Below are 25,968 nucleotides of genomic sequence, written 5' to 3'. Positions count from 1 at the left end.
CGTTATGTCTTCCAGTGAACTACATCTTATGCAACTGAACGCTCAGAACATGTACAAAGAGTTCAAATGCAGTTCAAAGCTATACATACCGGCATGGTATTCACGTCCAAGAGTAGTGTCGCTGAAAGTGATTATCAGCATGGCAAATAACTGATCGATGCATTCATGTTTGGAGAACTTAATATTTCGAACTTTGGATATGAAATTTCATAAAATTAGCCATAAATTTATTTATTTATTAGGTTTCTTTATTCCTTTATTTTGTGTGTGTGTTTGATTGTCGGTTGTTTAAGGCAATACTTCTTTCTTATAAACTATACCGTCGCTTTGATAACTTTGACAAGTTACTGACAAACTTTTCTACTTTTTAAAGGTACGGGCAGATTTACTGAGCAGACTAGCGTTATCGATTGTTTTTAATCACCATTGAGTGGGGGAATCCCAAACAAATCCGAGTCCATTGAACTCACAACTTGTATTTACTAAATACAAGTGACTTGCATCCAACGAATGGGAAACATTAACCGTTTATCACCCATCAGAAAGATCAAGTGTTCCGAGGTGAGGGAAATTTCCACGTTAAATCTTCGGATTTATAAATAGTAAAAGTATATAATGACGCGGATAAGGAGAAAGTCAAAGAAATATTTGCAAACATGTAGACCCATAATTCTGATTGGAGTAGCTCAGCCACATGAGTTTTTTGTACAATACGAAGCCAGATGCAACTTGTCGTAATCCAGAAGATGTTTTTCCCGGGATTTCTTTGAATGAAAGTGACCTTTTCATTCACAAATGATAGTTGTATATTTTGTTCTCGTTCTTATCGGTAAGAAAAATCCACTCGGCCGTGTAATATTTTTTTCTGACAATTACACGCTCAACTTAACGGTACTTGCTGTAGAGCCAATGTCTCGGGACTGCACACGCTCACAGCAACATGTAAACATTTGATTGGTCAACACCTTGTGGTAATACTGAACAAGTTCGGTATGTGAGAATATTAGGTTTTTACGTATTCAACCACAAGTGATACAAATAAAATTACATAAATCAAGGTATAAACACCATAATATGTTCACATATCGACGAAATCAATTACCTGTTGTAAACATCAGTGTACACATTACATGTTGTTCCAGACTATAATGATGATCACAAAATACCTGCTTAGCATTGTAATTTATTAAGTCTTTGTCGCATTGCAGCAGTCTTTCTATGTACATTTTATTGGCAATGTTTGTCTTTACATCTTTTCAGCAGGCTTCAAAGAGTCTTGAATGAATATAGGATTTCATGAAGTTATTTGTTTCTCGTAGACCTTGAGCAGTTGATTAAGATGAGGGACGATAAAAAAAGGACTTCATATCAACGCCCAATGAAGAAAGAAAAATGGATTCTTTATTGTCTTTAATCCCTTACAATTTAAATGAGGCCCTGCGATAACAATCAAGGCTTCCAGCCCAACTGAAGTTAATCAGTAATCATTTCTATTCCTACACCAATTTACCTGGCCAGAGCGAAAAAGGACGAATCACACAGTGAATTTCCAGAGGATGCTCCAATCAGTTGGACGTAAACATTTCCGGAATGCGGGCGTATATATCTGTGACGTGCGGACTGAACTCCCACAGGCTGAAACCTCCGGATTCCTGGGGAATAACATGTTCTGCTTCCCATGCACGACACCATCACTCCACAGCCAGAAGGGCACCTTCACCAAGATGGAAATTTTCCTTTCCATGTTTGGATAAACGATCTGCGTATAGGCCCCTGGCAAAGTGTCGTGGGATGAACAGAAGGTTTGTCTGGTACAATCAGTCTCTTGTATACCACGCGTCTCACATTCAAGGAAGCTTGGTTGTTTGCAAAGTATCGAGTATTAACAGAGATGAACGAGTAATTCCTATTCCTGCGATGTATGTTTTAATGACGGAAGAGGAAAAGGTGAATTTCTGTTCTGTTTGAAAATTTTGTCAGAAATATAAAATCTCTCCACATTTTCATCACGACTGGTTATCTTATCCAAACTGAAATTTGGATGTGCCGTCAAATTTTACCCGAATATTTATTCTTAGTATGATTGCATGACTGTAACTTACAGTTGTCACATATATTAAACAAAATGCACGGGAAATGATAGTGTATTGCAACAAATTACTGATCGAGCTGCAAAGAACTGTCAACGAACAAAGACGGTCTTTATAAACAATCCAAACTTATCATATAGTATCGCGAGAGCTTTGTAAAAAAAACTCTCGGGAGATATAGGTCTACTCGTAAGCCATACCACTCACAGTATCGAAAATACTCCACCACTGTGTTTATTTTACCAGTCCCTCTCCAGTGACCGTCGTCGCATATATGTGAAATATTTTGGAGAACGGCGTAAAATCCAATCAAATAAATAAATATATAAACGTATTTAACAGTCGACACTGAAATGGAGCTAATGTGTGTCGATTTTAAGAAAAACACGCATTCACTATCTTCAATTTACTTCAGTTGCCTGTGGCAGTATACCCATATAGTGAAGAAGTCTTTCGTGCATTGCACTGAAGATTTCTTCCTCCCTTCCTTAACAATTAATGTCGACATATCATAGTAATTGAATTACGTTCTGCTTATATTATATCGATTTTTTTTTAGGCGAGAAAGACTTTCCGTTCCTATAGTAGGTCTATTGTTCTAAGTCTTGGAATGTCATTAATCTTAGTCCGTTAGTCCGAGTGCACCGACCGTTGGTTGTGGAACATTTGGAATACGCCGTATTCATGGCTACCCATGTACATTTTGGCGTATCCAAATATTTTAAAGAACATGGTACGCCTAGCCCGGTAACAGTTCAATTCTGATTTCAAAGTTAAGGTGAAATGACCGCTAAATACTAAGTCCCGATACCAGAAGTAACCTGGTCATATGCACGGATTTTGCTACCAATAACTACGGGTAGGCCTACTGTACTGGTATTGGCAAGTAGGTCAACACGTACACATGTATATAGTCATCCAAGAATCTCTTGTGAAAAAAATGTTTGTATGTTAAATATGATGACAACACAGCATTTTGAGTCAACATCAACATCACTGCATATTTTTTTTCTTTCACCTATTTCTGCTTAAGCCATGGTGCTCGGGGTTGTGTAAATTTGCTACTATTTATGCATTTATATCAACAGTTAGAATAAAACTCAGACTGAGGTAAATTGACCAGAGGCCGTATTTCACCGGTTACGTGTAGCCATTTGATAGCTATCACAGTCGTCGCTGCTCTGGTTTGACTCTCTATGCTGCACGTCTTTAATTATATTCTATCTATTTCACTGAATGTCAGAGAAAAGCATTCCAATATGCTGATTTAACTTTCGTCTGGTAAAAGGTAAGTCTTACGGCCCTACATTCGCCCCAAACGGTCTAATTTATATAACAACCTCATCGACCTCGGTGCAGGCCTACACTCGATGGTGTAGGCCCTATAGGCCTACCTTTTGTCACCGCAAGAGAAAATAAGCAGACGATAAATTATTGGGCGAACATAGTTCTCCAATATTGACAAACTGTTATTTAACACAGCAAATGATTCATTTAGCTCTCATTTCTAAAGTTGCATGCAGTAATACAGTATTAACTGGTGACTCTGAGTATATTAGAGTGCATGTACAGCGATTTAGCCTGTGATTGAGTGGAATATATGAATACGCGTAAACGCATCGATATTTGAGGCGTGCTTCGCCCCTGCCTTCTGCAACACGACAGACGCAATCACTACTCAGGTTTGTATTTATTTTTCTGTACTTTCAATAGTGCTTACACTTATATTTATCTATCTTGGTGAAATGAATGGCGCTGTATTCCCTTGATAGTGCGGTTCATGAAATGCGTTTAAAGGGCTCTGGTGCACTGCATTGTCCCTTTCTTTGTTCGTTATGCCTCTCGAAAACTGGTCATCCAATGAACCCGTTTGGAGCACGGTCTCCTGAGTTAAGGGTATCCTGATGTCGCATTTGTCAGAAAATGTGCATATCTGTATTTGGCTGTATCTTTGTCCCTATTTTACACAACACAACAACCAGCCTATTAAAATAATCCTGTGAATACGTACAGTATGCACGGTGCCCGTCACCGTGTTCATTGTTGGGTTGTGTTTAGTATAAATCAAGATATGGTTGAAAACAAATTTGCAGATATCAGAAGACCCTTTAATTTAAATGGGATTCACAGACGATACTAAGTTTAGTGCAGTGGTGGTGTTGGAGTAAGGGACTTAACATCAATTACATTGACTGTAATCTCCCTCAATAGTATCCCTCAGTATGCAGTGGCCTGCACAAGCCATGTACATGTATGTAGACATTAGGCATTACAGCAAAAATATTAAAATCTCTCTGTTGCTGCCTAAATTTAATGGGATAGCAGTTGCCTGAAGTTGGATACATTGTCTTATTTTAGTGATGCTAAATATTCTACTGCAGTGAAAACATGATGTGATAGGGAGAAGACTGTGTACATCGTAAATGAAATTGGATGACCCAACATGTTTGAGGGGGCGCAACAAAAAACTTATGACTTGGAAGTTCATATAATATTTACTGCACCATCACTTGTTGGGAGAGAAAATGATTGGTACCTTATTTTTACTGTTTTTTCCTTTGTTGGAGCGTGTAGTGTGGAAAAAGCCCAGATTTGTCGGATTGATTGTAAGGAATATTTTCTGCTGTTCACACTCGCATTAAAACTTCCTTAGCATAAGTCAACATCAGCTGTGTGGTCTGTTTATTTAACCAACCTGTTTTGAGACTTGCTGAAGCATGGACTTGCCAAAGCTCATGGCAATCACATCTCTTCATGAAAACAATTGTATTTTCAGAGCCTGTCTAAGAGAAGTTTATAGTGAGTAATTGAAATTGTGTCCTTTTTTTGAGCTCGCCTGTACGAAGTAAGGAGTGGTATTATGAGAGGAGGATCAGATGCTGATGGTGTCCAGTTTTGTTAAAGTTTTTGGCCAATCATAGAGTTGCAGTGGCCACAGTGTCTTTAACCATCACAATGATTTACAACTCCATAACATATGAGGTCACTGTTCTGTAATCCTTACGCATATGATAAACAATCATAGTTGTGACAGTGATATATGTTTATGAATGAATGAATGAATGAATGATTATGGCTTAACGCCACAGCAGCAATTTTGCACCCATATCTATATGCGTATGACAGTATGAGTGTCATTCTACGTCATTTTGCTTTAGAGGTCAGGGCCAAGTTTCACAATGATGTCGTACATGTATGGTAATCATAGATACAGGACAGCAGCAAAATAATACTGACGTACAAAATATTGTATGACAAATGTACGATAAAAAAATGTTGTACAACACTTTGTGAATGTGGGCCCAGTATTTGAACATATCACCTGGCTTAAAAATTATGCAGTTTTATGAACTTCTTAATCAGGCCAGCTACCAGTGTTCTCTGAATGCCTTCTTTCCAAGCAACTAATAGTACACATGTACACTAAACAGAGAGATACAAATACTTGGGAGCCTCCATGTTCGACTACTTGGACATCTTTATTGTCTGGAGGTAATAATGTATGGCCTTCAATGCATTCTGTATTCACATTGCTCTCTTTGTCGCACATATGTATCTCCGCTAAGCTTGGCGTTCAGCTTTAAGGGGTTAGTGCAGCGACTGGCCGGCCCGTATCAGTATGGCTTAGTGGGCGGCTTGCTTGCCTTCGGTAAGTCGTCTCAGTGAAGCAGCACTAGATAAAAGAGTGGTGTATATCCGTCCTGCAACAAGGAGGCACATTACGCATACATACACTCTAAGAAATCCTTCCCCATCATATGACTGAAAAATTGTTAAGTATTACGTTGAACCCTAAGCACTCACTCACTCACTCAAAAGAGTTTGTCTCAATCTGGCACCATGCTTTATATGAGGCACAATATGCAGTTATCAGGATGCAAGGTACCATACTATCCATACTATAAAAATAAAACTACTGCACAAGGAGCTGGAGGTTCAAAATATCCTGCAGCACTTTTGATCTTGTTTTCGCATTGTAATTCTTATAGTTGGGCCACTGTGTTACATGTCTGGAACTACAAAAGGGCTTGTGTAATATGTAACGTTGTGTTGGAGACAAAAGGGGATTCCCAGAATTCTGTTGTCTCATTGGCTTACAGACCACAGAGCTAATTGTAACTTCAGAATATGGATACATCAAGAGAAGTACAGCTTTGGCTTGTCATAGAAACCATGTTAATCCACCAATAATTCTTAGCATAATGTAAAAGCATAGATACTGCGAAAAAAACTATGTATTTCACAAAATTTTAATTGTCATCTTCATGTATCCTGAAGATGACAAATAAAATTGTGTTGAAATATTGAAATGTCAAATATTATTTTATTTTTTTGGGGGTATATATGCTTTTGCATTATGCTAAGAATTTTGTAGCTTAACAAAGAATCACCAGATAGGATGAAAACTTGTATACAGGACAATACATGTAAGCCATGGGATTTCATTTCCAGAATAACTCTGAGAGGTTTCTTTTAATGACCTAATGTAATATGGAATATTTAACAAATACAGATACATGAAGTGTTGACCACAATTCAAGAAAACTTTCACTTATTTATTTGGTTGGTGCTTTATGACACACCTTACTCACTTATTTCACTTATAATTATTATTGTTCCCATGGGAGGAAACCAGGCAGAGCTTGGGAGAAACCCACAGCCATACGCATTTTGCTGCCAGACATTCCCAAATACCACTGTTGAGAAAGCCAACATAAGCTACATGTATGTAAGTTTAAACACACATTTGACAAACCTTTGCTTTAAAATTTAATATACTATTTTACTGTTTTCCTCCATTTAAGTATCTGCATGATTTTTAATGTGCACATGATGAGTGTATGTGCTTTCAGACTTATCTCTTACACAAGATGTTTAGGTGCTTGACCATCATCAATATCAACAGGTGGTCTGACGTCAACACGACTGACAGTGAAGATGTGAAAAGCTTTTGAGTCTGGCTTTGTGCATGACACAAGATCAGATTCATGTCTGGCTTTAGATTATGTTTAGCGTTTGGTTTCCATGGAAACTGTGGCAGAAAAACAGCAGCTAAAGAGGTAGGCTCCTGTTGGCATTTGATGTGGTTTGTGCTCATTGGTTTACAGCTGTGTTAAACCTCTGCTTACATGTAACACTGGTAGAGAAAACACAGAGTTGATGCCACAGTGGACTAGATCAGGGCTGTATCCAGCTTACATTGCTCACAGTCATATTTGGGGACGCCTGCCAGCTGTCACTTAAGCTCGACTCACACAGATGACAGCTAAATCTTTCAGGTAATGCCATAAAGCTAAGCTGTCATGGTAATTATGAAAGATATCATTCTTTGTAGCACTTCTTCTTAATGATTGATGACAATTGACTCTGATAATTGACTAGCTCATACAAACAGTTATGTGAATGTTTGAAAAAGTCTCCTGTACTGTGCGTAGTCAAGCTAACTGTGTGCATTATTTATTGCTCTAGGTTTGGTATGAATGCACACTGTACTCCTGTATGTGCTACAGTCAATGAGCAGTTAAGTTCAGAAATTTTGGAAAAAGAAAGAGAATCTAAGAAGATGCCAAGAAGGAGTTTTGAGGAATGTTTTTGAGTATTATTATAGGTCCTATACTTGTAGGCGGATATTTCAAACAGTGGGTAATGAAAGGTTTCATGAAAAGTAACTATAACATGTAAATAATCATTATGGTTATGGGAGAAATAAAGAAAATTACAGGGGAAAAATTGCCTTTTTAGAGGGGGGGGATATTTTGTATATCTTTTAATTACTCCTATTTTTTCTGCATATTTCCTTGTCAGAAATGTTATTAACTGTGAATTCACTCAGGAACAACTTAGCATCCACTTGTTTAGTCTCTTCACCCACAAAATTTTGAGATATCAGCTATCACCATTGGTGTTTCAACATACTTGACTGCAGGATACTTAATTTTTGGACTGAGTACTGAGGCCTTAGGAAGACTACATGTAGTTTAAAGCCATGGTTACCCTCAAAGAACAAGATAAAGAAACTTTGTTTACTTCTATATGTGTTAGTTCACTTCCTGAACTGCATATTAAGAAATAAAACCAATATTTTTTCATGAATCCTTTAATATTAAAAACATTCAACTATACTTTGGGTAGTTTAATGGTTTAACTTTTGCTGCTTATATGACAAAGATTATCTTAATTTCTCATGTTGGATAAATTTGTGAAAGCCAAAGTAATTACATGTACTATATTACTTATCACATAATCTGATCAGGTACATTTACATTTTCTAAAAGATCTAGAAACATAGACAAGCTGTTAATTGTTTCACCCACATGGTTTCTGCTTTGTGCACCTTGGTAGGGGGTTTCAGCCAGTAGGCGGGTAAGGAAGGGGTGGTAATGGGCCACCTCCCACTACCCTGTCTTGCCTGTTTGTTGAACAGTTGCAGAGGGTATTTAAAGAGTTTGCCCGTGTGAACTTATTATTTATTGAAGACTAATTGTCTTCGAAAGTGAGCATATTTGTATGTCCACAGTTTGCTAATAACTTGCCCAAGGGCACTGGTTTACCCCAAGTTTTCTTCGTTCATAAAACTAATCATTATCATATAAGTGAAACATTTTTATGTGTGGCATTCTAAATGAAAATGGAATAAATAAGTAAATAAATAAATGAGCATAGTTGTATTCACTTGAGAATGACCAGAAGATGATGCATAAAAACTGAAGAAAGTAAACCTTTTCTTTTTTTAGATTTTCAGAAATTTCTCGCATTTAGCTAGTTAATTGTTGCATAATATGCTGTCCATTATTTAACAGCCCCAAGCTTGTCAGCCTATGCAGACACACCTATGTGCTCATTCACTGACCGCTTAAATTAACAGGCAGTGGACAGCACTGACCTGAAGACTGCTCATTAATTAGAATACCCAGTAGCTTGTGTAACACATGCTTGGCAGGTGGTGTTCTGTCAGCTGGCCAGCACATCACAAGGTATCTGTGCAAGAAGCCTAATGAACCACGGCCAGGTACAGATTTTGATTGATTAACATGATATCCTCTAGGGTGTTCTGCCAGACTTCCCTGGTGTTGACCCTGTAGAGTGTTACAAATGATCAGAAGCTGTTCACCTGCCCTGTGCTGGCAACACCACAAGCCAGGCCATATTTGGAGCTGTCTCCTCCTGTAAGGATTATACCTGTTCAGCGCTCAGGCATACAAGCTGCCCTTGGCTTTTGTACAGTGTGAGCCACAGGCTTGGTATTAACTGCTGTTGCGTGTATCTGTACATGCAATAGGGTGAGTATGGTGTACTGTACAAATGTTTATGCCTACAAATGCCTGGAAGCTGTAGGATTACTTCATATCTTTTGATTGTGAGGAATTTAAATATAAAGTACATGAATGGAATGTGAAATGTGGCTTTATTACATGTATATTATATATCTAGTATTAAAATACATTGTTGTGTTTAGAAAGCTAAGCTGATATGTGCCTACTGTATACACTTACAAGTCATAACTTGAGTGTGAGTTGTTTTGTTGGATCTTGTTACTTAACAGAATAAGGCATTAGAAAGTGTACATTGTACTCACTGTACAAGCTCTTCTTGGGGATTCAAGTTTGATTGATGCCAGTTTACAGATGAGCATGTACAAGTGAATGGCAAGCTGTCAGACTGTACACAACAGGAAACTGCTCTGCTACATCTGCAGACATTTATATTGCACTTGTATGGAATAATCCAGACAATTTTCTCAGGCTGTCCAGGAGCGCTTACAATATGTCAACCTTATACATTTGAGTGAAATAGAGAAAAAACGTCCAACTCGTACTTCAAAATCAGAATTTGTGGAGAATAGAAGACATCAAAAATTATTATATTTAGCCTATGATGAATTGCACGCTGACATGTATTGATGTCAAGGAATTGTATTAATCGGAATCGCTTTCTGGGACTGTCAGGCCACTAGTGGCAGACCTCTTATTGCGTCAGGAACAGAGGCTACATGCTGAGACTGTGATCATATTGACTGTTGGCCTCAGATCCTGATGTTTTCACATCAGAGTTTACTCTAAAGAAACTGTGCCCGGTGGCAGTATGAGGTAATTATGATTGTATGCATACATATTTGGGCTAGTACATTGTACGTGTAATTTATTTTATTGAAAAATATCTGTCATACAGAATGTATCCTAGGGCTAATTAGATATATATATATATATACCTACATGTAGTGGTAAGATTACCCAGTAGTATTATTGTGCACCCTCCTAAGCATGACAATATAGACAGAAATATTACATGAGGGCTACATGTGTTATTGATTATGTACATGACATCAGACATGAATATGATTGTTTACTCCCACTGAGTGGCTGTTATTTGAGGCATATCTATACATTCAAGAATAACAGTTTCTGATTTTATAAAATCAGGTAAATACCTGTACTGTAGTATTAATATATGTATATATATGCATGCCTATTTGGTATACAGTATATATGCTGGTCTAGTGCATTGTAGGTGTATACCATATATTTTGACCATAGGTTTCCTCCATGACTAACTTGACCATTTCCTGATTCTGAGTGGTCTGTTTAGTTTAAAAAGATTTTTTCAGGTTTTCTTAGAAAATAGGATGATATTCTGCTGAAAAATTGTTAGATTTAGCTCCAGAAATAGTATTTTGTGACATTTATGTGCCTTTAAAAAGGAACTTTTAGGACGAAATTTTAGGTCTTTTAGAGTTTGTGCAATTATTGTAGTGGTCTGATCTTGGATAGAAATCAAGCCTAAACCCAGCATGAATGTATGATTATATCTTGTCATCTATTGGAAATTTTATGATTTAGTAGTTGCTTTGTTCAGAAATTATTGCAATAATAATAAGTGAGATCTCACACATAAGATTTATTTATTTGATTGGTGTTTAATATTTAATATTGGTGTTTAACGTCAGCCAGCATTATGGCTTTTTTGAGAGAAAAAAGAGGCTTTTTGGTCGTCGTGCTGGGCTGGCACACAGTCAAGACATACACTGAATGTATAGTAGTGTGGTCACAATTACTTGCCACTGACCCCCTGGGCTGGTGTATCCTATTAAAGTATATTCAGTTTTCTTTTCCTGTTAACTTGACTGTTACTTTATTGTTAGTTAAATACTGCTATATATAGCAAAAACATTTAAAAAAAGAAATTAGATCATTATTAGAAGAAGTAAATATCATGGGTGAAAAGAATCTGGTACAACCCAGTTGGTTTTAGAAAAACAGAAACATGCAACATACGGAATTGAGGTGAAGGTGTTTTGAGACTGTTAAGTTTATGATGTCAGATGCTGTGCGTTTTAAAAATCCTTAGAAATGTTTAGGGATGAGCAAGAATTGAGTTACTCTGCACTACTTCCCTAGTTTATAACAAATTTGCATTGTCTCAGTGCCTCTTTTTGCAAGTTTTGGAGCATGGTATAATTTCAGTGAAACATTACGTTTCTGTCACTTCCACTTTTGCGTGACATCATATGAGGCAAAAACGCATGTATATCATCAGTCATCACCCATCACTGAGTACAGCCACAAATGATATCGTACTCTCAAATGATAGTAATTTGGCACGTGAATGTCTCATTTTGATGTTAAGATGATACAATTCTCTGCAAGAACATCAGGATTTCCACTGAAATTAAAATAGGGGAAACAAAATAGTGCCCAAGAGAATTGACCACATTGCTGTCTTCAAGGTGGACACAGTGGAATTTTATTATGTCATTCTAGCAAAATCTCCTAGCAAATTTCATGGAAGGACCAAATTTTTTGGTTTTAGAGGACATTCGATGGTTTCAAGCATGGTGTTAGTACTGTTCCTTTCCGTTTATATCATTTTGAAAATTTAATCTACTTCCTCTTAGAACTGCTGGTATGGCTGTAGAGTGCATGTAGGTCTTGAAACTCCTACGTCAGTTATACATTTACTACTGTGTCCAGTACATTAGGTGCATTGTGCCTGGTTTTACATTAACAATTAAGAGACATAGAATTATTTGCTCTTGAGAACATTGGTGATCTTTATAGCCAGCACATATACCACCATGACCACATGGGAGTGTCATCAGCTGCTTTGGGATGAAATTAATATGTCATTATGATACTGAACTTTGTGTACAGTGTACACACTACATAGTTATATACATTATCTTACCATTGATCGTCCTTACAATCTCAGAAATCCCAGTTTCTGAATTATGCCATTACAACCACAGAGAGATGTCCCAGTGCAAACTGACGTCTCTACTTTACAGCATGGTAGGGCTACTTGCCTATCTTTTAACATGGCAGTATTTGAGTTTAGGTAAAATTACTGCTGGGATATGATTATTTTCTCAATAACTGATACCCTACCCTTCCCAGGAATCTCATTCTAAAGATAAATCTGATCCTGTTTAATTAGTTTTCTGTATTCTGTATAACTACTCTGTGTTGAAATTGGCAGATTGACCCTGCCCACTATATATGATTTGTTGTAAAACTGAAGAAAGGTGACTTCATGTTACAAGGAATGTCATTCTGTTGTCGTATTGTATCTCGAAACCTGCGTATTAAGAAGGGAAATGGTCTGTAGTACATGTAATGCCGTAGTTGAAATCTTTTAAAGTCTCGAAATCACTAGACCTGGATAAAAATGGTACTTGTTGCTAACTCACTCGGCACTTTGGCTGCAAGGCCTTACCCTGCCACAAGAAAATGCAGTATGTTCTTCATTTCCATATGACTGAAAAACCCATACACACATACATACATACATACATACGTACATACATACATACATACATATTAAACCATAAAAGCTACTGAGCTACATGCATGTACATCAGATTTTCACTCTCGCACTTGGAGTAATGTTTTCATAAATGTATTAAAATATACGATATCATGAATATCGTGTATACATGTATGTATTTTGTTTCCTTTTACAGACATCTGTATGTTAAAATAGGTGAAATGCTGAATGTCAGTATTATTTATTTTGTCTTTTCTCTTACAGGCAGCTGGTAGGTGGCGATGCAGGCATAAGGAATCCCTGATGGCATAGGTCACCCTTAAACATAGAAGGTAACATACATAACGTCCACAATAATGTTTACTTATGTTTCTAATATTATTAGAAAGCATAAAATATGCCTCAAAAATGAAAATTTTGTTCCAATTTTTTTGGCATATCTTTCTTCATGTTCTGTACCAAACTGTACACTTTGCTTTTATTTGGTACCTTTTCATTTATACTGTAGTGCATAGCTACAAATTTTGGTCAGGCTGGGTTTGAGTATTTGTTGAGCTGGCTATTTTTTTCTGTCCATAAACTTGACCACTGTCACATAAAATGAAACATTCAGACTAAGGTGTATAGATAAATAAAGAAATAAATCATTCAAGATGAGTGGATAAAGTGAGGGCTTATAGCATACAGTGACAATTTTTTCATGTCATACATGTACGTAGAAAAGCCTGACAGCAATGGTAGGTCGTTGATGTTGTTTATGGTCGTGAGTTCCCCTCAAGCTCTGTTCGGTTCCCTCCCACCGTAATGCTGGCTGCAGTTATAGAAGTGAAATTTTCTTGAATTCACTGTAAAACACCAGCCAAATAAATGTATAAATCAATCAGCTCGTCTGAAATGTAGAGAAATTTAGAACTGTGTACTTTCCTAAGATGCTGAAAGGATGTGCTATTTGTACAATTTATCACTACTTTTAATGGTTGTTTGTGGCATGCTAAAATGTTCTGATAACACCTTATCATTATCGGGACAGTTGTACCGCCAATGTGTCTGAAACATACTTAAACTGACAACCATGTACACATTTCCAATTATTTGTACTATTTACAAGCCACATAAAGTCTTCAATCCATGTCTACAATTAACCTCATAAATCCACATCTAGACTCAATCATGTCAGTGTGGATAGCTTTTGTATCCAATAGCCTTATAGCTGTAGAATGGCCATTTTCATGCTGTCATAACCATTAGCCTATACTAAACTGGTTTTCAGTCAAGTACGTGTCAAGTCTTTCTGATGGACCTGAATCATATGACGGATTTGTTTATCTCTTGTGCTCACTTCTCTGCCATTTGTACATTTGACGGATGTTTTACACCATATTCAAGAATAATTCATGATAAGGTGGTATATAGAATATAGAAAAATAATGGATAAGAATAATTTTCTGAATTATCTTCTTGGCTGATTTGGATGTCAAATATTTCAAAAATAATGATAACTTGCCTGTAGTTTTGTAAACAAATACTGCCATGTTAAAAGATAGGCAAGCAGCCCTACATTGTCGTATTAAAGCTGTGAACATATGATGACCAGTCAAAGAATTGCTACACATTTTACATGTACTGTCATAACAGTACCTAATTAGTTTATAAAGAAGTCAGTATGTACATGTAACATTGAATGTAATCTATCAATTGTCTGAGAATTACACTAAAACTATTGTTTGTAGATTAAGAGGAACAACTCTGTCTCTACTATATTTGTTCAGACTTACAATAACTTGTATTCATCATGACAACCCGACAGTTACCCCTGGTTAAGTAAACTTTGTGATGTTAGAGATCATATATAAACAGTGCTGTATGCTAGAGGAAAAAGTTAGGATTGAGCTGGCGAGTGGACTAGGACATTAAGTCCTGGTCACTCTTCATGTAACAGCTATAATAAATGAACCGTTGTTGACTACACAGGGCTTGGAGTGTTTCTTTTGTTCTTTTGTGGTAACCATATAAAGGACAAAAACTGGACAACTTAACGATTGACCATATATATATATATATATATACACATACATGTATGACCGTACCCTGGGTCATATTATTTCCCTGGGACATCACTTTTCTGTGGTGATTGCATTGTAATTTGAATTAAACTACTGTAAATCTTCAACCTTTTCAACCACAAAGACCTTTTTTCAGTGGAATTTATACGTATAATTATTCTGAAAGTCATGCTAAAAACAGCTTGTTTGTATCATTAAAAATGTATGCTTCTTAAAAATGGGCAAATTATTTCTCTACAGCCATAGTTTTCTCAGAATGTGAAAATATTGGTGGCAGGGGCCATTGATAAGGTTGAAGAATTAAACTAATCCAGATAATTTATATGCATGAACTCTTCTTGCTGTTCACATAGGTAAACAACAATCATCCAGTGATGCATGACCTTTGGATAGTGGAGAAATGGTAGACAATAACAGCCAGTGGACAAAGATATGGCAGAACATCAGTGAGATCAGAGGGTACTGGCAGCTAGCTGTGCCTGGAACTGAAGGAATGGTCGTCATCAGGTGACACAGCCACCAACATGGCCGCCCGTGCTCTCCCAGAAGACCTCCGGGAGTTGGAGAGACGGCATGTGTCCGAGGTGTATGATCAGATAGCTGCTCACTTTACAGACATCAGGCACAAAGCCTGGCCCAAAGTTCGTCAGTTTCTTAAAGAGCTAGAGCCAGGATCATTGGTGGCAGATGTCGGTAAGTGTTTGAAAATGTCATGATAAAAGATGAGTTTGCAGTATTGGAAAAAAGTTTTTATACTTTTCATAAAAGTTTTTGTGAAACATCACATTTAATAGCATTTAAAGGATTAGTGTCCAAATTCATTATGGTTATTTATGCATAATTAGCTACCTCTGTATATAGTAGAATGGCGTTAAAATCACCAGATAATGAGGCTGGGTTTATACATTTTTTTTTGCTAACACTCGGCAGTCTCCGCCGAATGACGTCATACAAGTCCAACCTTTACGAGCTGTCAGAGCTTTGCCATTTAGTTCAGTGTTAAAAAGCCACACAAGTGACAACAAGCATATCAAATTTCTCCAAAAAATGGTTTACCGTTCCGCACACGGTTGTAAAAACAGGTTGTCAAAGAACCCTGGAGTTAGCTTTTTCAAGTTTCCAGACGATTTAGTCCTCAGGAAAAGGTGGATTCACGCCATAAGACAGAAGGGTTTTAAACCAACCAAACTCAGCCAAATCTTTGCCGAGCTGGCAGGAGTTGGGATAAGAAATCCTGGCGGGCAGCTAAATTTTAACAGCAGGAAGGAAAAATTAGGCTTTAAATATATGTATATAAACTCTGATGATAGGGTTTGGTGGATGTAAAACAAAGTGGAAGTTCATTCGTCATTAGTTTGATCAATCTTCGGTCTGCTGGTAAAGTGAAAGAAAAGTAGACACAACCATGCGTGGTGGTTTCCACTGAATGTCACCTTGATACATGCTATCCCATTGGCTGTGTCTTTCCTGTGGACCAGTGAGTGAGCTTCTAACATATTGTGTAACTGTGTACAACAACGCAATGGAAATTTGAGCGCTGCGGCAATGCTAGTGGTTTCTAACTGCTTCAGAGGACGATTTAAACCGAAAACAATGCAAAACTAATCATGTTGCTTTACTGCATTTTCAAGAATTACTGACTGGCTTTGAAATACTGGTGGTTGATTAAAATTACTCATCAAAGGTGTGAAAACAAGTGATATCTCTTTGAATACTGCTCAGGGTAGGTGCGAAAGTAATCTTACAAAGTGGTAATATGTCCCCCATTATTTTAATCTCTGATCCAGATTACAAGGATTAGCGACACCACAGGAAACAAAAGAGGATTAAAGCCCCCTTCATAATACCTGTTTAAGGTGCTTGAATAATTCCGGCCATAATATAACTAGGAAAATTAAACAGTTGTAAGAATCTTTTTTCAGTATTGCCTTGAGTAAATTCACGAAAATTCCTTCGAGCCCATTTTTGAAGTAAATCCACATGGGGAATACTATAATATTTATTGTGAAGCAGAGAGAATGAAAGAATAGTAAATATTAAATCTTATATACACACAAAATGTAGACCTTCGATGTAACACAGGATAAAGCTGTAGCTTGTTAGTCCGGTTGTAAATGCCTGGACAAAGATTAAATTCATTGTCTGAAAACACGGAATCCGAAGTCAGACTAGAGATGTCAGATCATAAATCGTAACTTCAACGTCGTCCACAAAGGGTTCAAATTGATGCAAAGGAATATTTGCTTCTGTGTAACACGAATTCCCAGGTTATATAGGCCATCTAGACTTGGGTTGGCCATCTGTAATGTCACCTGCTAAGCTTTACTGGGAGGGCGGCTTGATAGATTTAAAATGATAATTAGGTTTCTCAGAGACCCTCCTGGTAACACACTGTTAAACAGGTTATAATCTTTATACGTAGGACAAGTAGCTAAATCTGGACACTGGTACTTTAATGGGATTAGTTATTTATGTCGCGCATCATGAGAAGGTCCTTTCAACAACCTGGTCATGGGTTTCCTTCCACCATAAATGAAATTGGCTGTCATCGTTTGAGTGAAATATTCTTGAGTGTGATAAAACATTAGTCTAGTAAATAAATAAATAAATAAATAAATGTCACACATAGAAGAGAAACAAGGACGATTTTGTTCTTGTGTGAAGAAAAGGAATGCTCATGCATTTTACCACAGAATATTAAGTTGACATTACTCTTGGAAAATACAGTGTACTTGTATTGGAAATGTATACAAGGGCTAGGGAACTGATCCGTGTACTGCCCGAAATCAGAATTTCTTTTGTTTGAGAGAAATGGATGTGAATTATTTCTCTATTGAAATCCAATTTGTTTGTTAGAGTCACGTAGGATGTATCCATCTGTGTTTTATAGGCTGTGGTAATGGAAGATACCTACATATCAACAAGAAGATTTACAAACTAGGGTCTGATCTTTGTGAAGGCTTGGTGAACATTGCTAACCAGAGGGGTTATAACGCCATGGTGTCAGATAACCTCAAGCTTCCATATCGTGATGGAGTGTTTGACGCAGCTATTTCTATCGCTGTCATTCATCACTTTGCTACTGTGGATCGGAGGATACAGGCGTTGAGAGAGCTTGCTCGAATCATCCGTCCTGGGGGCAAAATCATGATATGTGTCTGGGCCTTCGAGCAAAAACACCGCCGGGTATTGTGGATTTCACTCTTGTTTTTGAATCCAGTTTCATTTATAGTGGAAATCAATATTAAAGTGATTTGTTTTAACTTTTTCTTCTTCTGATTTTCTCTCAGTGGTTACTTGAAATAGATTTCCAAGTTAAGCTGCACTTGTAAGCAGATGTTATTAAGGAAATCAATTAAGGATCTAGCACATTAGAAGAGTTGGCGCCTCTCAGTGTTTGAATGGCCTTGTAATTTTAAGCTAACTCTATTCAGAAAATGGAATATACATGTAGCTGAAAGCAAGGCTACTTATAGTATAACTTCTCCATGAAAGAGCCTTTACTTTATTCCATATAGAAATTTTTCATCACTGTTGTCGATAATACTCTTGAGCGTATCTAAAATCACTGATGAAATACGTAAATATGTTAATGTTGTGAGAAAGGCCTTATATATATGTACATTGCATGATGCCCTGTTTCCATAGCATGATGTGCTTGTACTGATTAAATGTATCTTTATTTATAGTTTGATGGACAGGATGTTTTGGTTCCATGGAATAAACCAACAAAATTTCATCGCAAAAGGGGTAAGTAAAGAGAATTTTCAAGATGTGCTGTATTTAGCAAGATTGAGGGTGACTAAATGCTAGCAACAGAAGTTTCAGTTTTATTTTGTATATAATGACATCATTGGCATAGAAAATTCTTCTTTGTAAACACCCCCTTATCATTGGATTCATTGTCTAATTTGTTAATTAGAGATAAGTCTGACTGAATCCAGCTTTTGCTTGGTGGCATGGGGCTTTAAGTCAGGATATTCTGTCAGTTACATCGTTAAGTTGTCTCAGTGAAGCAGCACTAGATAAAAGAGCAGTGGAAATCCGTCCTGCAATAAGGAGGCACATTACATACACCCTAAGGATTCCTTCGTCATCATATGACTGAAAAATTATTGAGTACCACGTTAAACCCCAAGTACTCACTCACTCACTCACTTACATGGTGAAAGACGCCCATGTACTCAGGGTACTCCGTTTTCCTGCACAAAGAAATCTGACTGACGTTGTACAAGTGATATGAAAAACTGCTTTGTGCTCCAGTCATATGAAAAATTAATTGATCAATAATATTAAACAAATTTAGTCTTATTAAGGCCACACTAAATGAATTCCGATATCTGAACCACCCAAGCTTCTAGGATACTACCACTGTAATGTTATACTTGATGAAATTGACGGTTATAATAATTGTGCATGTAATTAATTCACTGTAGTCCCTCCCTCCCTCCCTCCTTCCCTTCCCCTCCGGCCGTACTTGGGAAGGTCTGCTAACAACCTGCGGATGGTCATGGGTTTCCACCGGGCTCTGCCCGATTTCCTCCCACCATATATAATAATATATATATCGTATAAGTGAAATATTCTTGAGTACGGCATAAAACACCAATCAAATGAATAAATCTCCCTGCACCTGACAATGTCTGAAGGGCACTTTCACCAATTTCCTCCACCCATAACTACTATTATGCAAGTTAAATCTTCTTGAGTATGGCATTAAACACCAATCAGATTTATAAATAAATCTTAAATACTCTTTATTAGCTAAAGTCCTGCCTTTGCTTGGCTTTTCTAACTGAACATTATCACCTGGAAGTGTGAAATACAATTTGACCATGTTTTATTTACCTTGTCAGAGACTCATTTTGCCATCTATCATAACCATAATTAATCATAGTGTGATACCACAGGATAACATCCCATTTATTGCAGAGATTTGGGTTTTGACCAGTTGGCACATGTATATGCATCTTCGTAACTCTGTTTTATGTTATTGAGTAGGCATCAGCTAGGTTTATAATGTTTCAGCAACCAGCAAATCCTCAGCAGGAACTGGCTCAGACTTTTCCAGTACAAGTTCTGTGAGTGAGGATGATGCAGTAGGGGATGTAGCTGACACAGATGGAATCTTATTAACCAATCAGAATCAGTCCATCAAAACTTTCACCTCTGAGACGACCTCGTCAGAACAGGGTATCCAGCAGAATGGATGCTTAGAAGTTACTAATTCTCCAGTGTCTTCATCTATGACGGTCAGTGGTAATCACTCCGCAGATGTGGAAGCAGAACATGTGAATGCCAGTCATGATACATGCCCGTGCTCTGAAAAAGAATCCTCATCTAGTTGTAGACATTGTGAAAGCCTTTGTACTAGTTGTAGGTTAAGACAGTCTCGTAAAGCATCAAAAGCTTTTCCATGCAGTACAACATGTGGTGTATTTTCAAATACTGTTGAATGGGATTCCTCGAAAGGTTCTGCTGGTGTCCAAAAGCCACAGAATCCGCCTGTTCGACCCTCATCTTTGCATCTCCTTCATCGGCACACGGCAGGCATTAGTCCTTCTCAAAATTGCCGGAGGCAGACCACCATTTCTTACAACACTCAACGAAGAAGCATTCCAATGAAATTGGAGGCTTCACGACATATCACATCATGTCAGAACAAGATCTGTCCTTCCTTTACAAAGGACAAAAAGCTTCCTCGTCATTGTGATCAGGCACTTAATTGTTGTGACAATCATTCCAGTGCAACACAAATTCCTCAGTGTTTCCCCCAAGACAAGAACAAGATGGTGCTCAGTTGTAGTCCAAAACCCTTGACCCATGAGAGGCCTGGTGATGGTACGCAAGAAGCAAAGTCTTCTTTGCACACAAAACAAGCCAGTATTAAAGAACAGTTTTGTCATAAACAACAGGCTGCCGCAGTATTAACCGTGTGCAGAAACAACAACCAAACCCGATCACCCACCATAGCGAAACAAGAGCCTTCATTGTTAGACAGACTCAAAACTTTGATCATGGGAAAGTCCAGAAGCATGGATAATGATTCAGATTATGATGCAAAGACTTCACAAGACCAGTTGTCTTCAGTGTGGCGTGACTACTACAAGAGTTGTGTCAAGGATGTGGAACAGGACTTGAAGAGCTTTAAGTCTTTCTGCAGTCTAACCAATGCTCAACAGCAGCAAGATGTCCTCTGCAGGGAATTCGTAGTGCGGGAATTTCCCGGCAGCAGTCAGTTGAAAGGAAGTCTCTGTTCAATTGACGATCCGGAGCCGCGTGCGTCTGTAGGTAGAAAATTACACAAGAAAGAAAAGAATGGTTGCATGATAGATAATTCTAGTACTATTTATAATAATGGGGCCCATGTCAGCTCGGCATGTGAGAAACCCAGATGTTTAGATGATAATGGCAATCCATATAGTACGTCTCAGAATGGTCTCGAGTCCAGAGGCAGGCAGCCCAAAGAACTGGTAGTGAAAGGGACAAAAGAAGCAAGAAAAGGCGAAAGTTTCAGCACTGGTGAACACAGGCAAGATGTGTCTTACCCAGCTGAAAAGCCTGTTAATCATTGTTCGGGTGGAACTGTGGAATCCAGCATGGATGAAGTGTTTGAAGACTTTACCACCAGCATGTCAACCTGTCTGACGAATCTGTCTAGGAAGGAATCAGGAGAAAGTTTTGGGAAACCCCCAGCTGTTACTCAGGGCTCCTCCTGTCAGAGGTACTATCACGTGTTCAGAGAGGGGGAACTGGAAGAGCTTATCACAGTGCATGTGCCTATTTTAAACATTGTCAACTCGTATTTTGATCACGCTAATTGGTGCCTTATTGCTGAGAAAATAAGCTCACTTTAAGCTGTGTTAAGGATGCCGTTCCTACTCATAAGTTTACAAGTTATGAAGTTCAACGAATTTGTACAAGTTTGTAATCATGGATCATATACAAAAATTAACCAATGACTTTTTGAGGTTGTAGAAATTTACAGATAGCCTTTGACTGCAGAGTAGGAATGGTCATTTAAAATTAATTATGGCTTTGAAATGTTTATTAGATTGACTAAAAATCTCGGTATTGCATGTATTTACATGTGTATTGAATAGAGTTTTAATGTATTTAACTTTACATCCTTTTTTTACATTCCAAACCTTGTCCTTAAACTTGGGTGGCTTGTTCCACATTTGGGTATGTTTACATGTGTTTTTGTAATTTATTTTATTGTGTTAATGTGAGGATGACAGCTTTTACTCCTTGATATGAAAGATGAATGCTTATGTTATTGGCCATGTACTTGTGTCCATGGATTTGTCTATGTACGGCCATAACCGTTTTAACTGTTAATTCTTATTTAATTACATGTATGAAAGTACCGTGTAGCCTCGCTGTAACGTGCCGATCAGGGGACAGGTCTTTGGGTATGTTAAAGACTTCTTCGTGATATTACGAAATGACACAGGAGTTATCAGATGACATTTGTTACGAGTGAGGATTTTTTTATTTTAAACTAAGTTAGTTGAATGCTATGCTGTACGCCAACACGATCATATGACCATGTTATGCGCAGTTACTGAACAGAAAATGATGTTGACTGTTTCAGTATGCATGGCGCTAGATCTGTCTAATAAAACAGTGAGAAAAAATCACTTTAGTAAGATCTAACATACATTTTATATTACCACAGTAACACCTAGGGTAAATGTACATACACGCATAAAATACATACATGTACATACACGCACGTTGGTATACGTCACGGAAAGGCTGTCCATATTTATATGCTTAATGTAGCGGGGGCTTTGATTATAATGCAATTTTACTGGACCATAAATCTGTTAAGTCTTGTTGAAATCGCACTTGGTAGCAAGTGTTCTCTGTGGCACGATATTGTGCTGGTTGGGGCAAAAATGACTGCAGAATCTTTGTCCATTTCGGCCTAGCTGTCCACAAGATTGTCTGCTCCTCCTCTACTCCTACTTCACTTGGGCATAGTGGCATCCATTGAATGGTGTTTGGTGGCAAGTCGTTTTGGTAAATCTCTCAAATTAGCTGTGGGAGTCGTCCCCCCCTCGACTGGTAGGGATGTCGGCACAACAGACCCAAAGCCATCTTAAGGCCCCTTCAGCTGACAGTTTTCAATGCTCTTGGACTGAACTTGGTCCCAGGCTTTCGCCATTAAACAGAATATCTTTTCCAGGTAGTCCAGGTATCCCCTTTCAGTAATCCTAGACTCCTCACTGTAAAGCATGTCTGTGATCAGATTTCTTCTGTAATTCTTTCTGAAATGGTAAATGGTGCCTTGATGTCACGGAAAGGCTCTTCAGATTAACTTGCTTAATGCATCACAAGGACTTTCAGTTGCCCATACACGTGGGTTTCAGGTTTGTATTCACTGGTCTTTTTGCGCAATTTTTCTGGGCTTAAAATCCAGCGATCTTGTTGGTGTCAGACTTGATTGGAAGTGTTCTGTCTGGCAACATCTTGTAGCATAGGTCTGGTCACAATTGAAGATTTGACACTCATCGTAACCTCTGTTTTCAGTTAGGCCCTTTAGGATACTGGACTGCAGATGCCATGTTCGACGATTGACTGTCTACAGCCATGCAATATGTATACCACAGGACAAAATTTGAGTTGCGTCACATGCGATCTTGTAGCATACATGTAGGCCAGTCTGGTCACAATTGAAGATTTGACACTCATTGTAACTTGTGCCTTCAGATAACGGGATACTTGTCTGCAGATTCCATGTCCACTGATCAACTTTCTCTTGCAATGCAATCTGTATGCCCACAGATTTTTTCGAGGCAAGATTGTGACTTGCCTTGTACCCTAATGGGTGCTGTGCCGAGGAGTTTTATAGTGAGGCTACACTGCACATGTATATATGCCCCTGAACGTGACACCTAGGTTCTCCACTCTTCGCACAGTATTTTTTAATCACCTCTGTCAGACAATTTACTGTTCCTCTTAACTGGTTCCAGTCAAGAAAATTAAGTAATCATTGTGTGGGTAGCCATTTTATGTACTTTAGATTATGGAGATACAACTGGAGGAGGTTTGTCAGGTCTACTAGGGAAGGCTGGTGGTTTAGCCAGAGTATTAAATGTGAAACGTTTGAATAGGCCTTTGGCGATACACACAACTTAAAAGAAAAGCACAGATTCTTCTGTTGTTGGCCTGTTTAGTGCTTTCGTTTTATTGATGCTATTTTGTTTACATGCCAATGTTGTTTTAATGTACACACTAATGATGTATGTGAGGTCCAGTTCCTTCATGGAGGTTGCATTGCTGTGTTTAAACAGTACTGTGTGTTTCACATTGTGACAATGAAAGCATTATTACTGTTAAAGCATGTTCATGAGGTAATGTGTTAGATATTGTGTAATGTACACGAATTTGTAAACATTGGACAGTTAACATGACAAAATGTGTGTATCATTTCCAATACATACATGTGTTTATAAATGATGTACATGTATTATGTATCTTTTATTGAAAGAATGTAGGATTTGCTTTTATTTTGTCGTTATTTTACCATACAATGTGGCATTCCAAGTATCAGTGCGTTGTTGTATAAGTTTTATATATTCAAAACGGCCCACAAGATGTAATGTCAGTGTAGATCTCATGATACATGTGGATATATATATGAAGGTACATGTATTTCTTGTCAATATACACATGTAGTTCTGTTGGCATAAAGCACCTGATATTTCACCTACAATGCAATCATCCTGTAAACCAACCATCACTTACCCATGCATTCATGTGTATATGTGCTAAATATACATACATGTGTGTTCCCATAAAAAATAATACAGAGTTTGTATCTTTCACAGTCAATAGCTTGGCTTTATTTATTTTCCTTTTGTGGATTTTTTTTTTTTATTTTTTTTTTTTTTTTTTTTTTTTTTTTTTTGTACGTCTTCTGTAAGAAAATTTTTTACATTATAATGCGCTAAACATTTTATCTTATCCCATTGTCAGTCCAGTCCAAGTCCAAATCAGGAAATGTGTCTGAAGTTGGACATAAGTGTCGTAAACAGGAAACTTTCAGGAATTTTATAAATTTTTTTGTAAAATGAAAAAAGAAAAGTTTGGGTGATAAATTTGACCCAGTAACGTCAGACTCTCAGCTCCCATGTAGCAGAGAGTTCAGACTGTTCAGTGTTAGATGTTCTACTAACACAAACCTCTCCTTTAAAGCATTATTTTCTTGTTGTATGACAGCTATTGAGTGTGTGTGGGGTTTCCTCTCCTCTCGCACCTAAAATCATGTTACCAGATGGCTTATGAAGATCTCATCCTTACTCAGAGAGATACATATACCCCACCATTGAACCAAGGTACATGTGCCAGCCCCAGTCTGTCCCGTCCTCTCACACCTAAAGTCCCTTTACCAGATGGCTGATGAAGAGGGTCTGATCCTTCCTCAGACAGATACATATACCCCACCATTGAACCAAGGTACATGTGCCAGCCCCAGTCTGTCCCGTCCTCTCACACCTAAAGTCCCTTTACCAGATGGCTGATGAAGAGGGTCTGATCCTTCCTCAGACAGATACATATACCCCACCATTGAACCAAGGTACATGTGCCAGCCCCAGTCTATCCCGTCCTCTCACACCTAAAGTCCCTTTACCAGATGGCTAATGAAGAGGGTCTGATCCTTCCTCAGACAGATACATATACCCCACCATTGAACCAAGGTACATGTGCCAGCCCCAGTCTGTCCCGTCCTCTCACACCTAAAGTCCCTTTACCAGATGGCTAATGAAGAGGGTCTGATCCTTCCTCAGACAGATACATATACCCCACTATTGAACCAAGGTACATGTGTCTGCCCCAGTCTATCCCGTCCTCTCGCACCTCAAGTCCCTTTACCAGATGGCTGATGAAGAGGGTCTGATCCTTCCTCAGACAGATACATATACCCCACTATTGAACCAAGGTACATGTGTCTGCTCCAGTCTGTCCCATCCTCTCACATCTAAAGTCCAATGACCAGATGGCTGATGAAGAGGGTCTGATCCTTCCTCAGACAGATACATATA

At 38.0% G+C, this 25,968-nt stretch overlaps 1 protein-coding gene across 1 annotated transcript; it reads left to right on the top strand.

The window, feature by feature from the left end:
- The first annotated feature begins 13,078 nt into the window (after nucleotides 1–13,078).
- Nucleotides 13,079–24,747, top strand: LOC135473420 (uncharacterized). Its single transcript, XM_064753270.1, has 5 exons — nucleotides 13,079–13,183; nucleotides 15,268–15,607; nucleotides 17,805–18,100; nucleotides 18,604–18,664; nucleotides 19,943–24,747. Exons 2-5 carry the CDS (start codon nucleotides 15,439–15,441, stop codon nucleotides 21,769–21,771), a joined length of 2,355 nt encoding a protein of 784 aa, XP_064609340.1. The 5' UTR covers nucleotides 13,079–13,183; nucleotides 15,268–15,438; the 3' UTR covers nucleotides 21,772–24,747.
- The last annotated feature ends 1,221 nt before the right edge of the window (nucleotides 24,748–25,968 follow it).

The sequence above is a fragment of the Liolophura sinensis genome, chromosome 8 (assembly GCF_032854445.1).
Source record: "Liolophura sinensis isolate JHLJ2023 chromosome 8, CUHK_Ljap_v2, whole genome shotgun sequence".
Taxonomy (NCBI): Eukaryota; Metazoa; Mollusca; class Polyplacophora; order Chitonida; family Chitonidae; genus Liolophura; species Liolophura sinensis.
The sequence above is the reverse complement of the archived record's forward strand: the minus strand, read 5'-3'. Positions and strand labels throughout refer to the sequence as shown.